Source organism: Amblyomma mixtum, chromosome 3 (genome assembly GCF_055824585.1).
Source record: "Amblyomma mixtum isolate Tamu chromosome 3, ASM5582458v1, whole genome shotgun sequence".
NCBI classification, from domain to species: Eukaryota; Metazoa; Arthropoda; class Arachnida; order Ixodida; family Ixodidae; genus Amblyomma; species Amblyomma mixtum.
Genome location: NC_143014.1, coordinates 43,951,199 through 43,967,558, shown reverse-complemented (window position 1 = coordinate 43,967,558; position 16,360 = coordinate 43,951,199). Strand labels below are relative to the sequence as shown.

Genomic DNA, 16,360 nt, shown 5'->3' with positions numbered 1-16,360 from the left:
ACAATCAGCCAGCAAGCACTCTACACCTGCAATTTTGCATGTATATTCTTGCTGGTTGGCTCAAGTACTATGTTTTGTGCCAGTACTTTCCTGGTTCACAAAAGGTGTACACAAAGATACACTGTCATCTGTAGCTTACCTGTGCAGGCCAATGTGAGGCTATCTGTGAGAGTGAGGTATGCGCTATGTACTCAGTCAGATCTTTCCCTGCAATTTGAATAGGTGTTGCTAAAGGCAATAATGGATACTTTTTTTTTTTCTTGATAAAATGAGACCAGTTATTGTAACCAGTGTGGTGTAAAGCAAAACCTATCATCACCAAATGCTTCAGGCTTAGGAAGTGTGCGTGTGTCTGGCGGCCTGCAGTGGTTTTCAGCCAAGCACGTGCTATAGCCTCAAGGTCAATCCGTAGCCACTTAAAACCGAACATGGGTGTACTTAGTCCGAAACCATGGGCCTTACTACAGAACAATCACTATCTCAAAACAGTCACAAAGACCCACTCCTATTGGTTGGCATTGACCGACAGACATACTGACCAATAGGAGCGGGGCTCTGTGATCGACTCTGGGGTTCCGATAGAACTTGCCTTTTGCAAATTTATCGCTCCTTAGTGCACTCCTGTTTAGATTATGGGTACATAGTCTATGGTTCAGCCAGGCCGTCATATTTGAAATGACGAAGCAGTTCACAACTTGGGTGTCTTTCAATCGTGCATATAGAACACATCTCCCATAAATAGCCTTTATGTAGAAACAAATAAACCACCCCTAGCAGACAGAAAATCAGTGCTCATAAGCGCGCACAGAATGAAAATAAGGTCTCTACCGAAACATATTTGTTATCCAATAGTTACAAAGTGCACTTCCAGAACACTGTTCAGCAACAAACCTCAGTCAGTCAGACCTCTGCTTCTCTGCTTTAAGCATAGTTGCCTCAAGGCATGACCCGCTGCCCACATGGTACAGTAGCCTTCCCATTGTATGTGAATTTACATTAACACACTTTCGAAAAGAACACTGTACAAACACATATTACAGGAATACCTGGCACTACAAGAAAAATATATTGACTACACAGAATTTTATACTGACGACTCAAAAAGAGCAGATTATGTCGGAAGCATGGTAGTTCAAGAAAACTGGAAAAAAAATAGGCTGTCAAATTGTGCATCCATTCTTACTGCCAGATGTTGTGCTGCCTCTGTAGCTGTAAGCAGAATAATAAATAACAGCATTGAAAACAGCATAATCTACACAGATTCACTTAGATTGCTCACGGCATTACATTCCAGAAATGCAGCCGAACCATTAGTAGGAAACATAATACACAACATAGAAAAAGTCATAACACAGGGACATATAATTCTTCTGGTTGCTAAGCCATATTGGAATAGATGGGAATGAAAGAGCCATTATGTGTGCTGTAGAAGCTCGCAGTCATGAAGTCACAGTCTGCATGCCCCAAGAGACTGCATGGAATTAGTACATAGTAATTTGAAAGCTAAATGTCATACAACTTGGGATAACGAAGTAAACAACAAACTGCATTTTGTAAAGCCTGTCCTGGGGGAATGGGAGTCTTGTACGCACCAGGAAGGTTTTATAAAAGTGATTCTCTGTAGTCTCCGAATAGGCCACACACACACCTTACACACATCTTCCTGCTAAGAAAAGACAAACCTTTTTGTGAAGATTGTGGAGATGAACTTAGTTAATCACATTATATTATTTTGCACAAAACTGTAAAAATTAGGAAAAAAGTTCTTTACTCAGTTTTATAATGAATGCATTCCTTTGCATCCAACACTGCTCTTAGGTGATAATGCAATTGTTGACATATCTTGTGTTTTTAGCTTTTTAAAAGAAGCAAGTTTTCTCGAGAAACAATATATAAATTCTGACCCACTGTTTCACTTGGTTTTTGATATACCTTAGCCACTTTCTCATTCCTGAGAAGAAGGCTGGGGTGTCTATTTCATTGGTTGGAAGCCTCAAGATCCTTGCCCAGCCAAGGATGGCCGCTGAGGTTACCTGACCTTCTTTAAAGCTTTTACCATTAGCCAGTTCTAAAATTTTTGTCCTTTGTCATCACTGTGTAGTATGAAATAACTTTTTAGGCCCTTTAACACCATCGCTGTTTTACACCTTTTAATAAAATTTTGCACAAGACAATTTTCTATGCCTTGTGTTTGGTGCATGATAGCCTTAGATGCTTGTGCACCACTAAGCCCAACACAACACAACACAAGCTTTGTGACCGTTTTGAGATGCTTTGAGGTTGTGAGAGCTGGTATGATCTGGAAAGTTCTAGGTCATAGAATTCAGGAGCAGATGGGGCCTGCGTTGGCCAACCAGCATGTATTCAAATGTAGTTTACGAATGTGAATTGCAGGGCTAGTTGGTTCATAATGCACAGAAGGTGGAACCAGCCAAAATAGACTCAGGTCAAGAAATAGGAGGCATACACGCAACACCTCTGTACTTGCAACTGATTTATTCCAATAAAGAAACCAATATTTATACGTTTTTCTTTCGCAAGTTTGCATTCCGACAAGGTGATGGAAAGTCATTTACGCTGATATAAACTGACACTCCGTTTCGATGACAAAAACTGAAGGATCGCTTACGCATGTCTGCTTATTCTTTCTGATTAAAAATGCTTCCAGCAGCTGATGCTCATGTCTTGATTTCCCCCGACCGATAATGCTTAATAATGATAAGCCTTACAAGTCAAGAACTGCCACCACTGCTCAGTTTCACCTTGCTAGCATTATCAGTCAGGGGAAATCAAGACGTGAGCATTAGCTGCTCGAAGCGTTTTTAATCAACAAGAATAAGCAGACATGCATAAGCGATCCTTCAGTTTTTGTCACCGAAAAGGAGTGTCAGTTTTTATCATCATAATATCTTTTCATCACCTTGTTCGGAGTGCGCGCTTGCACGAGAAAAACATATAAATGTTGGTTTCTTCATCGCAATAAATCAGTTGCGGTGTTGCGTGTGTGCCTCCTATTTCTTGTCCTGAGTCTGTTTTGGCTGGTTCCACCTTCTGTGCATAGTTTATGAATTGAGAGACACGTAGCTCAGGTCATGCTAAACTGCTATGGTAGTCTAAGTTACATAAAAAGCATTGTGTTCAGCCAAGTTGTATTGTAGCCAGTTGTATTGTATTGTAGTTGTGTAGTTGTTGTAGCCAACTGCACCTGCCTACCTTTATGAGAAGAATGAAAAGCTGCTTTCAATTTGTAAGTGGCTCACAAACAAGCCTAAGAAAAAGGAGATCAAAAAAGAAAAAATGAAAGGAGGCTAACTGCCCGTACCCCTTTGCAGCACTGTGTCCGTGATTGTGCACACTACTTTTCAAATTTTTTTGAAGCATCTAGAGCTGTTTTCATGAAGTTGGTTCTGTCTAGATTTGAAATCACCTGCTGGAAAGGATGGTAGGGCCATTTCGTGTCCGCAAAAAGTAAATAAAGATGGACATTGTGAAGTTTTATGGTGTGCCTATAGGAAGCGCTGTAACTTTTTTCTCTCGCGCGGTGAAATATTTTACTAAAGGGTTACTATAGCTGAGGTTTCGTTGCGGAAACAGCGTCTGAATAATAACAAAAATAAATAATTAGACTTTGCACTGTGCATGAATTCTGAAAGTTTTTGTGCCATTCATGTTATTTTTGTGAAAAAGGGTTTTAAATGTACGCACACAAAATCAGGTTTTTCTAGATAATAGAACATAATGTGCCCAGAGGCAAAAATCTTAACTGGTCAAACTGGTTTAAGGAACAATTTTTCAGTTGATTCCAGTTGGCTCCCAGCTGAGTTCCAGCTGCAGCCAACTGGAATCCAACTGGAATCAACTGGGAAATTGTACCTTAAACCAGTTTGACCAGTTACGATTTTCACTGTAAAATTCAGTTGTACTTTATGTATGACTCTTCCATACACTGTATCGCACTACAAGGGCCTGCCAAAGAAATACGGTGGTGCCCAATATACATAATCCCACACTGGAGCAGTGGGAAGCGATCTTGTACTGCTCTGAGCACGGGGCCCGGACCAGCTGAGACTGGTGGACCGGGCGAAGACTGCGGCAGCTGCTAGCTGTAGGGGCCTTGGAATGAGGGCTCTACCCGCGAGTCTCCTAGAAAGAGAGAAAATCAATTTTATTAATGGATTTTGGTGGATCCTTGAACTTGATTTATGAAAAAATAATAAGTTTTTCGCTCGCTCGCTGCCGAGCAGGCCGGGCTTCGCCGCATGGCCGAAACGTTATGCCGGGCTGCCCAACGGGAACAAAGTGGCAAAACTCGCTCACAGCCGACTTGAGGTTATTCCGCCTTATTCGTCGGCTCGCGCTTGAACCGAACCAAGTGTGGTTTCGTTAAACTTGCACTAAGCTTCTATGCGAGCAAACATGCGCAGATTCTACGTATTGTTAACCAACTACCTGCTTGAGTCGCCTCCACAGATCGTCGCCACCTATGCCGACTCCCATGACTCCATTCATTCGCCTTTCAACGTGATCAGCTGTTTCTTCACGTCTTAATATTATATTTGTGCAGAATCAAAAACTTTATTTTCTTATTTTGATATTTGAAAAGTTAATAACACGTTTATGCGCCGCAACGTCATGATCGCAACCATAATCATGCGACTGTTGCGCTGCTGTAGTCGCCGTCATCATCGACAGCACGTAGATGCTTGTAGCGCTTGCAGTGGCCAAGCAATGGCAGGTGCTGTGTTGGTGTCGGGTGGAAATGCGCTTCATTCGCCAGATGTTCTGACGGTCTTTTGAGCACCCGCAGGTATTTAATGCACTTAAACTGCGTAAAATGTTTGGCTTTTTATATGTCCGAACGAAAACTTACTGGCGCTTTGTGTGAGTCATGCAGCGGCGCACAGCGTCGCGACAGCTGCTGTTGGTCCGCCTATGGCTCATTCGTGTCCTGTGGGTGTGTGCTGTCTGGTGCAGCGCTGGTACTTTTGCCTGCATACATGTATACATACACGCATCTTACGAACTTAAAAGTATAGCTTTTCAGCGAAGGGAAAGGAAAACGAACTCGCTGCAGGAATTTCGTACGAGCTGCACAGCGAGCAACACTTTTTAAGATTCGCTTCCAGTCTAAAAATGTTGTTCATTTTTCCGCGAAAGCAGTTAGTGATGACAGCCGCTCAGTGCGTTTATTCCCATATATATGAATACTGTTATGGGAGGCCACCGTGGTGCCCCTTTAGTAACTCGGTCAAGCAGTGAAACATGTAGATGCTGCTGACTGCAAGGAGTCACTGGCGAACTACGTACAGAAAGTGGCACGTATTTTCGCTTAGCGTGCTAACGAGGCTTATTTGGTTTATCTGCCTTTAAATCCGTTCGGCACGTTTTCAAACTGACACAGTACTTCGATACTCCACCTTGTACTACGCACGATAACGAAAGATCAAATTCGCGGTTGCAGTAAAATGCTTCCTTTACTGTTTGACTTAGCGCCGAACAGCTAGCAGATGCCGCAGTAAACACTTTGGTACTTGCCAGTTTTGTGTTTTGCAAAAAAAAGTTGCACACCTTCGAAAGACAAAACAGCCATGAAAGCAGAGCGCGTCACTGAGAGGGTAGAAGGAGTTTCGGTTCTAAACTCAACGCAATTGGAAGTAAAAGGCGTTTGTGCATGCGTGAAGTTTAGTACCACCTATTTAGTTTATTCTCTATGAAGGACAATCAGACAAATGGATTTGTTGTGCTATGTGGTGCTTTAGGTAGTCGATCCAGTCAAGTATTTATTTGCCGTGCCTGAAAACTGTGCGGATGTTTTCGATAACTTCTTGCACTCGTGGATTAAACATGATTTATGCAATATTGTGTATATTTTGAAGCAACTCATGCTAAGTGCTTGACTGTGTTAAAGCCATGGCAGACTGAGTAGAGAGGAAAAGAGTTAAGATTACTGGCTTTTAGTTAGTTTTTTTCTACATGTTTTACTGCTGAAGTGTGTTTTGTATTGGCACTTGTGCTCTTAGGTCTCAGAATAGCCGCTGTTATGTGAATATTGAAATATTGTCTGCCTCCCAGAAACCTTCAGCTTTTTTTTTATTGTACATTATAAGTTAGCCTGTTCTTAATCTTATGTTTTGCAAATTCGGGTAAAGTCTCAGTTAAAAAAATATTTAACAGGAAGTTAATTTTGCGAACAAAGGCTGCAGTCAGCTTTCTCTTCCTTGTAGATGTGCAAGCTTTCGGATGCTGCAAAGAAATGAGCATGGCTCAATGCTATATTGTACCCCGTTTTCACTGCACCAACAGCGGCAAAAAACAGGAATGGCTACTGTTCCTGACGAGGAAATCTTGGCAAGACCGACGCTTGAATTCCGCAGCTTAAGTCAGGAACATGTGCATTGCTTGTGTCTTATTGCCACTGCATCTTTAAAAAAACAGCCCAAAGAACATAACACGCACTTTGTTCATATGGAAAGTATGAAATTCGGCTTGCAGAAACCGTCAAAGGATGGATTTTGTGCTCTTCCCTGGTTTCCAGAAAGCTCATGGAGGAGGCGAGGGCTCGACATAGAGACGTCATTTTTTGGGCAATTGTCAGTTGTGTGGAACCAATTTTTTGCGAGCAGTCTGTGGCTAAAAAGAAACTTGAAAATTGGGTCCTCTCGAAAATTAGGTTGTTTACAGTATTAGTTGTATATTTCGGATGGGCAACCTCTTAGCATTTTCACAAGATGCAATGGTGTGCATGTGTGGTACAGCTCTGGGATGGGGGAAATTTTGCTTCGTCTAGAGTAGGTTTAGCTGCCATGGTCCAAGGAGCCAGCAGAAAACAAGAGTGTCAAACTTTTTTTACTTTTGTGACAGGCTGGCATGAATGGCATCATTTGTAATTGTGTTGAGTGCTTGTTCTACATTTTGTTGTCATGACCGGAGACTTCTTTCGTAACCTTCATGGGAGAAAAATGGCAGTGATTCCTGCTACTTGTGCAGCTAATTTTTCTGCTTCTGCACAGAAAGATAAGAGGAGCACTCCTACCATATTATTTTTTTCTCTTTTGTGCAGTTAAATGGTCATGAAAGTTTTAATAAAGTGCTCCTATTAGTGCGCACAAAATGTCATTGCTGAGCATTGTCCATAGCAACCATACTGAGTAGGCTCTCTTGCCTTGTGGGCAGATCTGTATAATTTCTTGGTTGAGACCTGTGGAATGCACATTGCTGCACTGCAGCACTGCGCGCATTTTAAATAATCCTCGTAAAATAGTGGCACTCCATTAATTGCTTGTAGTTCTGTGCAGTGATCTTCGCATTGAATTGAAAACGCGTGGTGCTCTAATCTTCATTTTTCCAAGAATATAAAAGGATTTTGACACAAGCATGATGAACTGCATTTTCCTGTTTAGCTTTTCTGCTGTGTTTACCACTAGGGGTGCCATTGTGTGCTGTTCTGTCAAGAATACTTCAGCATAAAAGCGTATGAAATGTCTTGGATGAAAAAGGGCAATATTTGATGTACTTCAGAATTGCTAGAATATCTTGTTTTGGTGGTTGCGATGTTAATGTGTGCTTGCTGTGTGTATTTTTGAAGGACATGCAATTCAGCAGGCATGACAGTTGTCATTATAACCTTATGCAGAAGTTCTTCACATGGAGTTAGTGAGGGATGGGTTGAATTATGTGACATCTTACTTAGGTATTCTTCCCTTTGTAACTTTGACACAGGTCATTACGTCATCTGACTGGGATAGCTCATCTTGGTGTACAGCCCTGCTTTCTTGGAAGAAGCCTTGAACCTTCTTATTAGGTAAGATATGCGCACCCTCAACATAGCCGACCTTGTTGCCCATGCAGGTGACGATAAGGCTGCATTGCATGATATGTGAGCAAATGTAATATATTGTAGCGTGCAACGCGAAATAGAACACCGGAGCTTAGACGACAAAACTGCGGCAGTCCCTCAGTGCCCCGAGCGCGCGCTCGAGAGCCAACTAACTTCTTCCTCTTCTAGTGCATGCATTACTTCGGTCTCTTCGAATGCATGTATCAATATATTTGGCACAGTTTCAACATCCGGCAGCCAGCAAGCATTCCACATTTAAATCATAACGTTGTATTTCAGGTTGTTTGAATGTTGTAAGCTTCCTTCTTGGCAGCTACATTCATGATAGATTTTGGGTAGCTTATTTGAAGGTGGGCACTTACTTTGGCTGGTTGAAATGGTAAATAGAGTAATGTTAGGCGTTCTCTTGTTTAATATGGTGATATAAATCACTTGGGTAATTTGAGCGCCAAAACATTTGTTTGGGTTTGACACAGGGATGTTTGTGTCTTTTTTTTTTCTTCAACCTTGACCCTGATTATTCTGGTTATGCAGCATAAAAGCCCTATGATTAGAACACCGCTGTGTGAAAAAAAAAAAGCACATAAAGCCCTTGCATACTAGATTTCCACTCTACGTCATTTGCTTCATGCATTGTAGTGCGTTTATATTAATTGCTGTAGCTTGCTGGTTGCAACTTTCATGGCTCTAGCATTGGTCTTTCTTTATAGTGACTTGTTTAGTTGTTCATTTTATTGCGGCAAAACCAATTTACAAAAGTGAAATAAATATGTGCTCACTACAACGCTGGGGGTTACTTGGTAATGTAGTTGCATGTCAGTGCTTTTCTAGTGAGTAACTGTTGGAAATAAATTGCAGAGTGAGTCTTTTTATACTGGTGGCTACTGTGCTACATGTTTTCGTACAACCCTCATGATGACCTTTCGGTGTGGCGAAGTGGCACCTATTGCTGCTGCTGTTGGAGGAGGGCTCTGCCAAGGTGCTGAAGTAAACTTCCCGTGCAGGGGAAGACATGACGACTTACGATGGCAGGCCGATTGAGGTCGGTGCCCGTGTGGAAGTCTTGGGCAAGGATGTGCGGGGCCGGGTGGCCTATGTTGGCAGCACAAGTTTTTCCATGGGCCGCTGGGTGGGTGTCGTTTTGGATGAGCCAAAGGGCAAGAACAATGGAACTGTCCAGGGGCGCACCTACTTTTCGTGTGCCGACAATCATGGCATCTTTGTGCGCCAACTGCAACTCCGGCTGTTGGACGACGAGCCAGCTGCTGAAGCCCCAGCACAGGCCAAGCCACTCGGTAGGTCTACTGCATGCAGCTTGACTTTCGATGGGGCCTTCCACATTTATTGTACTCCTGCAAATTAATTATTTTTGAGCGTGGCTTTCTTTGGTGCCAGTTTTTAAGAGCAGACAAAATAGTTTGTGGTTGCAGCTGCCGTCATGCTGCTTCTCATCTCAGTGGCATCTAGTGTTGTTACCTGACAGACCAGTATGATTTATGCTAAAAGTGTGATCTCTTCTTTTGTGTGCCCTTTCCTGAAGTGAGAACACTGTGGAAAGAAAAAAAAAAATCGAAAAGTTTGCTTTTCATTATTGTATAGCATTAAAGTTTTGCAAATCCTTCTAGCAGTGGCACAAGTTAGACTTGGTACTTCCACCTTGCTATCTCTAATTTTTATGACAGCACTTTTACATTGCGTGTTCATAAGGATGCACACAATTTTTAGCTGTTCAGGTTAGCGGACTGTTTTGTATTATTCATTGGTCACATCACTGAGAACCTGTTCTTTCCACTGTTAATCCTTCAATTGACATTATAAAGCATGAAGCCAGAGTTGTGGTGTGAAAGAGGTCTCTCATCATAGCCTGGGTTGCAGTAAGTTTTTTTTAACAAATGTGCACCAAAAGAAAGTTTGTTGTGTGATGGGGCTCTTGTCTTGGCACTAGGTGACGCCTCACTTGGTTATTGCACAGTACATAGTCCAGGGTACATAGTCCAGGGCACCCACAAGGAGGGAGCAAGAGAGAGCAAAAACTGCAACTTGTGAATGAAAGATTAAAGGGTGAGATGGAAGCGTGGTGCAACAACCTTTGCTTGTTCCTGATAATGGTGAGTGTACTCGTGGGGGGGTAGCGCGCCCCGTAAACTGGAGCGTGTTCAGCAAAAAGCAGTTAATTTTATTTATGGAAAATATAGAAGGACAGACTCTCCAACTGCATTAATTCAAAAGAGTAATTTACAGTTCTTGGCAATAAGAAGAAAAATTACCCATCTAGTACTGCTTCATAATTATGTCGAAGGCTGATCTTCCTGATTGTGTGAAACTGGCGAGTACTAGGAGAACATGACATGTACATGAGCAGTCATTAGCACCAATTTTCGCACGAACTAGTGGGTTTAAGCAGAGTTTTAGTTTTTTCCTGAATACTGTCGTGGAGTGGAATAGTCTTCCTTCGGGTCTATGTAAATTTAAGTATTTTGAGAAGGAGCTGGAGAACTTATTGAATGGCTCCTAGTATCGTCGTTTGATGACTCTGCATTTGTGTCCTGTTTATTGACTTGCTGTGTTTTTTTTTTTTAGTTGTATGTCCCTCCTTCTTGAGCCAACTCTGGCTTGCAGTATACTGAAATAAATAATAAATAAACTTGACGTCCCGTAGCAGACGTGGCAAGAGAATGATAAAAAAAAATTATGGACAATTTAGCATAGTTAGGCCAAGCGCGAATTAGGTCTGCTAGAACTCACTCGGTTTTCAAGGTCATGCAGGTGTCAACTGGAGATCGGTGAAATCATCTTTGTGCATCTTTGTCTTTGTGCTAGCACACTAAAACTGGAGCGTACACTTAAACTCTGCCTTAACAGTATGACACAATAGCCTGAATGGGTTAATACTAGGGGTGTGCGAATATCAAATTTTTCGAATACGAATCGAATACGAATACTTGATTCCGAATATCGAATCGAATATCGAATAATCAAGGACAGACGCATTTAACCACTACAAAAAAAAAATGAACACAAAAGGCGTGTGTGGCTGCACAAAAAGTATCAAAGTCTCGAACATTATTCTTAGAAGAGTGGAAATTATCAGAGAGGATGGCTAGTACAAAGCATTGATTAAGGCTAGCTTGCCATCAGCACAAAAGTGCTTTGCTGGGATGAACATAAAAGGTTGTCGTGAAGGAAAACCAGCTGCTCCGCATGGTCAGGCAGAAGTAGCTCCCTTCTAGCTGAAACGACTCCTCCAGCCACAGAAAATGCCCTCTCACTTGGCACTGACCTGGTACGTATTGCGAGGTACATCGTGCACAGCTCTGACTATAGCAGCTTCGCAGGTATATCCACAAAAAAGCTCACCAGCGCAGTCAGCTACGGCATGGCCCTTGGAGGAAGGAAAAATTTTCCTTCCTCGAAGGAAAAATTTGAAGGAAAAATTTTCCTTCATCCTTGGGCATTGCTCTGGGCGCCGCCATGTTGTTGTGTCTCTGTCGATAGGGCTTGCGGACCGAAATGAACGCCTGTGCTCACAATGAATATTCGGCTAGATACGAATATTCGCGTCTGGTCGAATATTCGAAATAACACGAATACTTGGATTTCGAATCGAATACGAATACTAAAAATATATTATTCGAAATATATTAGAAAATTTCGAATATTCGCACACCCCTAGTTAATACCCAGATCTGTGGCGATTCTTTCTTTTACATTCATAGACCAGGCTGTATGGTTTGCTTCTAGCTTATATATTGGAGCCCTTGTTGGTTGGTTCATGGGGTTTAACGACTGGGAGTCCTCATACCACTCGTGCAGTGGTGCAGCGGCTAAGCGATGCACCACTGCTGTGCGATGTCAGGTGCTGCCACTGGTGGGGTTTGCAAGACCCAGGTTGCTCTTCCCAAGCAACCTCTCGTCACCAATCATTAATTAAACTGCCACCTGCCACGGTGGGCAGTTTGCTTACAATCTGGTGGGGGGGTTGTGATGACTTCACAAGGTCATGTGACCTGGGTGGCCCATCTGCCACTTAGGGGGGGCCACCTAGACGGCAGATGGGCCGCCTAGGGCAGGTTGCCCACAACCCGATAGGCACACAGAGGGACCTCGCAGACAATGGCTAAGCAGCTGAGTGGAAGGTGTAGTGCTAAGTAAGGCTACAAAGCTACAACAGATGACAGAACCAGCGTTGCGGATCTTCGAACAAAGAATTGTAAGCATGGGGTGCTAGCTCACTGAGAAGCCTCCTCTCCTTGAGTAATTAAGGACGCGACGCTAGCGCCGAGCGACCATGCTCTGCCCATGTAGGAGGGAGGGGTTGGGGCGGTTGCTTCGCAATCCACGGCCTGCAACGGACAAACCCAGCGGAGAGATGATAGTACAAGCTTCTAGAAATATACTAGAAATGGCGGCACCACTCCAAGCATGCTAGCTTTGCGTTCCGGCGCACGTTTTTGAACGGTGGAGAATGTATGGGTATGTCAGCGGCACTCAGTGTTGTCTGCACATCACTATTGCTTTGATTTTGAAAAGAAGAAATTCTTTAGGCTGACCTTGCAGCCATCATCTACTGCTTTCTTGCACCTTATCATCCACGCTGAACATTTTGCTGTCTAGTGCCTCTTGTAGAGGCCTGAAAGTGGGATAATCACTAGATACGAAATCGAATGAATGCACTGAGTGCGGTAGATGCTTCAGATGGAGATTTGCTACCTTTTCAGTAGCTGCACGAGGTATTTGTAGCCCCATATTGTGTTGCAACAACACGCCAGAACTCAGCCAGCCTCAGTGTTTTGCCTTAATTGTAGGTTTCAAATGGTTCACCATTGGGTCACAGTATGAGTTGCTGTTCGCAGCGAGTCCAGGGGACATGTTATACTCCCCCTCTACTGTCCTAAAAGAGTAAAAAGAGCATCAATTTTCAGCCAGCAATCTAGTTCAGGAATTCTTTGGTTTTGGCGACAATGGATGCCGCCACTCCTTCCTTCCCTTGATAGTCAGTGGCTGGAAGCAGTGCATCCTGCATTTGTCTCCTGTGATTACATATGTAGCAAGTGATCTCTTTCAGCTTAACAACATCGTAGCAGAGCCTCACACACATACATGTGGTGATTTTTTCAATTCGGGAGTGTGTTGTTTTGGTACCCACGTATATGAAACTTTGCTGTAGTGCATGCCATCGCATGTGATTGCATGACTAACCTTAAGTCCTTGCACCATCTTATCGATAGTTATCTGCTGGTTGTCATGGATCACAGCTTACAACTGCTATAATGTCTGCCATTGCTGCAACGCCTGGGCATCTGGAGTTTGTTGTGTCAGCCAGTTTTAGAACTCGACTTTCAAACTTTCTCTGCAACTTGTAAACCTGCTGAAGCAATATACAGGCATGCCCATTCTCTTCCTTCATTCTTTGATGAATATCAACAGGTTTTGCACCCTTCCTTGTCAAAAAACTATTTACTGCATGCTGCTTCTCCCTTGCGCATACTTCCAAGGGAGTGGCCATCTTCAGTATACTCAAGTAATGACATTGTTTTGCATGCTGATGAACCGCAAAATAGTGCCCCCCCTGGATGGAAGGAATAACGTATCCAGAGTAGAGCACTGTACGACATGACTATGATTTCCCTTTTAATGTCATATTTTGACTCCCCTTATAAATGGGCACTAACCAGATAGGTTATAACTCATTAAAAAAAAATGCATCAAGATTGTCGATAACTCGGTGAATTAGTGTTAGTGAATTAGTGATAACTCGCCAGATTAGTGTTCTAAGATAAGCCACCTTTAGCAAGCGCAGCACTCTACTAAGCCAGAATATTGTGCGGTGTTCAAGACTAGCATCCGGTACCTGCACCTGCTGGCATGCATCCTTCATTGGCCACAATCAGCCGAGGTTTCTTAGCTGCTTCCCTACATTCTTGTTTCGCCAATGTACACCCACTGAAAGACGCGTAAATAACCTGGTATCAAAGCTGTTACCTCGTGCCTTTCTTGAAGTCACAGGTGAGTTTCTACTTATTTCTGACCCACTTAACATAGTCCTTTAGGTCACGTATGGTAGTGATAAGGTTTTGAAGCAAATTAGAAACTGTGGTTGTCTTTTCTTTTTTTTGCAAGCAAACCACATTTCTACACAAGTGCACTGAAAATACTAGGAGGGAAATAGTTGAGGCTTGCAAGGTTGCAAGGTTTTGAGAGAAATATTTGAGCACTTCTTTTATTTTGTTAAGTGAGAAAAGCTACATTGTCTAGGCACTGGTTGCTGATAATAACTGCCTGCAAGGCTGTTTCATGTAACAGAAATCATATTGAGGCATTTAAAAGTAAATAAGAAAAAAAGTGCCTCTGTCCACACTACTTTCATACAACAGTACAAAATTTCCGTGACTGCTTTTTGCTGTCCAAGTGTATGTCTGTGCAAACTGGACGTAAACCACACATATCTGGGATAGGCACAGTATGATTTAGTGAATCCTGTTGCTTTTGGTCTTTGCTTTTGGTTACGTAATATGTCTATGCATGCGCAGTGTGTTGCAGTGAAGTCACTTGCTAGTTATCGCTGCCATGTCCTCTCTTTTACTTGTCTGCCATCTGTATGTCATGCATTGTTGCAGAATCAAGCTATTCGTTGTAGTTTCTAACTTGCTTTATAAGTTTAGTAGTTCAGAAATTGTTCAGAACTTGAACTTGCTTCAGAAATTAGGAGAAAGTTATCTATGAATTAAATCAAAAGGTAACAGCTTTGATACCAGGTTCTTTGAATGCCTTTAACTGAGTTCTGGTTTGTGAACATTGTATCGTAGTGCATGTGGTGCAAAGTGGCTTTGAAGTACTAGGGCTGACCATATTTTTGCTGTATTTTCACTCCCCCCCCCCCCCGGTTTTTACCTGCACGGATTGTTTATGAAGCGTAAATCAGTTAGTATGGCATGGCATTTAACCATTGTAAGCACTGGACGAAAACATCAGAAATGCATAAAAATTGCTGATACTTTTATTGCATGCAATAATGAAACGTTTGTTATGCTGACATGCATAATTGATACAAACATGCCACAAACATTGGGGGTGTTCATGTCATGCAGTGGAATGAGCAAATAAGCAGCCTCAACTTCAACAATGATCAGACAGTCTTATTGATGGAGGCTGAAGGGTTAAATGGTCACTGACATAAATTTTATCCTTGTTTTTTTCTTTATTAACTAGCTATTAGGCAAATAATCATGGTACAGGACCTAATTTGCTCTAACATGCAAGAAATAATTAATCACATTGCTGGTGAGGATTAATTTTGGTTTGTTTGTGGAACAGCCTAATATGCTGCTACATCAAATGTTATCATGGCAGAGATAACTGGTTTCATGGGAGCTCATAAACCTCTGGCATGCTATCTTTGTGTCAATACCCCAGAAGAGCAGCTAGTAGTAGGTATCTCTTGACATTAGCACTCTGTGCTGAACATTTGAGATGCTTGTGGACACTATGGCATGCTTTGAGTAAACAGGTTTCATCATAGTGTCTTCATTGGCCATGTGGTTAGTTTCTATAAATAAATTATAATATATTCGAAATTATTTTTCGTGTTAATCTTGTCCTGAAAAAAATTATGCATACAATGAAGATCACCTACACAGGCGCATCTTGACTTTAAAAGTTTGTGTATGGTTTTATGGGGTTTAACTTTAAGTTCCAAAGCGACTCAGGCTATGAGAGACTCCGTAGTGGAAGGCTCCTGATAATTCCGACCACCTGTTTGTGTTTGGTATTGTACTAGGTTTGAGGTTAAGGGCATTAAGTGGCCATCTGAAGCACTTCAATAGTTCGTGCTGTTAGTGTTAGGTTTGAAATTAAAAAAGGCATAAAAAATTTGTCAAGCTTGTTAGCCTGTATTGTGGCATGGGGTTCTGAAATTCCATGTGAAACCTGCTACTTTGATTCTTGATTTGACCTTACAAGGAGTGGCCACTTTTGTGTGTTTTTCCAGAGTACAGAACAGTTGGATGGGAGCAAGGAATCTCCTAATTGTAACATGGGTCTTGTGAAATCTAACTTCCTGCCCATAGAGTGCGAGTAATTTTTGTATTGAGATGAAAATTTGTTGGCAAATGGTGTCTAGCAAACCTTTATTTATTAACTTAATTTTAACTTTGTTCCTTGATTATTAAGCAACTCTATTAATTTAAGACTTGTGTTTGTTTGTTTTATATTTTCACTTGAATTTTTGCATACTTGTTTTTCTAGTGTTGATCGTATGTATCAGTAGCAATGAGGAATAAATTTATTTTAAGAAAGTGTGGCGAGACCTGATTTGGATAGAGGGAGGGGAAGTGGGCCATCTGAGGATGGGTCCGTGACTGGTGGCCAAACCTTCACAACACTGTGAAGGGTCACCTGGGACACTAGGTAGCATGCAACCTGGGCGTCTTTTCGGTTATGGCTAAGTCTTGTTGCGGCAGCCAGCTTCCCGTATGAAGGCACAGAGGGTGGCCATGGTGTCTTCTTCTGTTCTGTGTGGTTGGG

The 16,360-nt window shown here is 42.3% G+C and overlaps 1 protein-coding gene across 1 annotated transcript in view; it reads left to right on the top strand.

Annotated features, from left to right (window-relative positions):
• Nucleotides 1-4,652: 4,652 nt before the first annotated feature.
• The window catches only part of DCTN1-p150 (dynactin subunit 1), a 44,247-nt gene continuing 32,539 nt past the window's right edge, over nucleotides 4,653-16,360 (top strand). Inside the window, exons 1-3 of the mRNA XM_089578957.1 lie at nucleotides 4,653-4,807; nucleotides 7,720-7,801; nucleotides 8,842-9,132. Of these exons, the coding sequence (XP_089435083.1) occupies nucleotides 8,850-9,132 (283 nt within the window). The 5' untranslated portion in view covers nucleotides 4,653-4,807; nucleotides 7,720-7,801; nucleotides 8,842-8,849. The remainder of the gene's footprint in view (nucleotides 4,808-7,719; nucleotides 7,802-8,841; nucleotides 9,133-16,360) is intronic.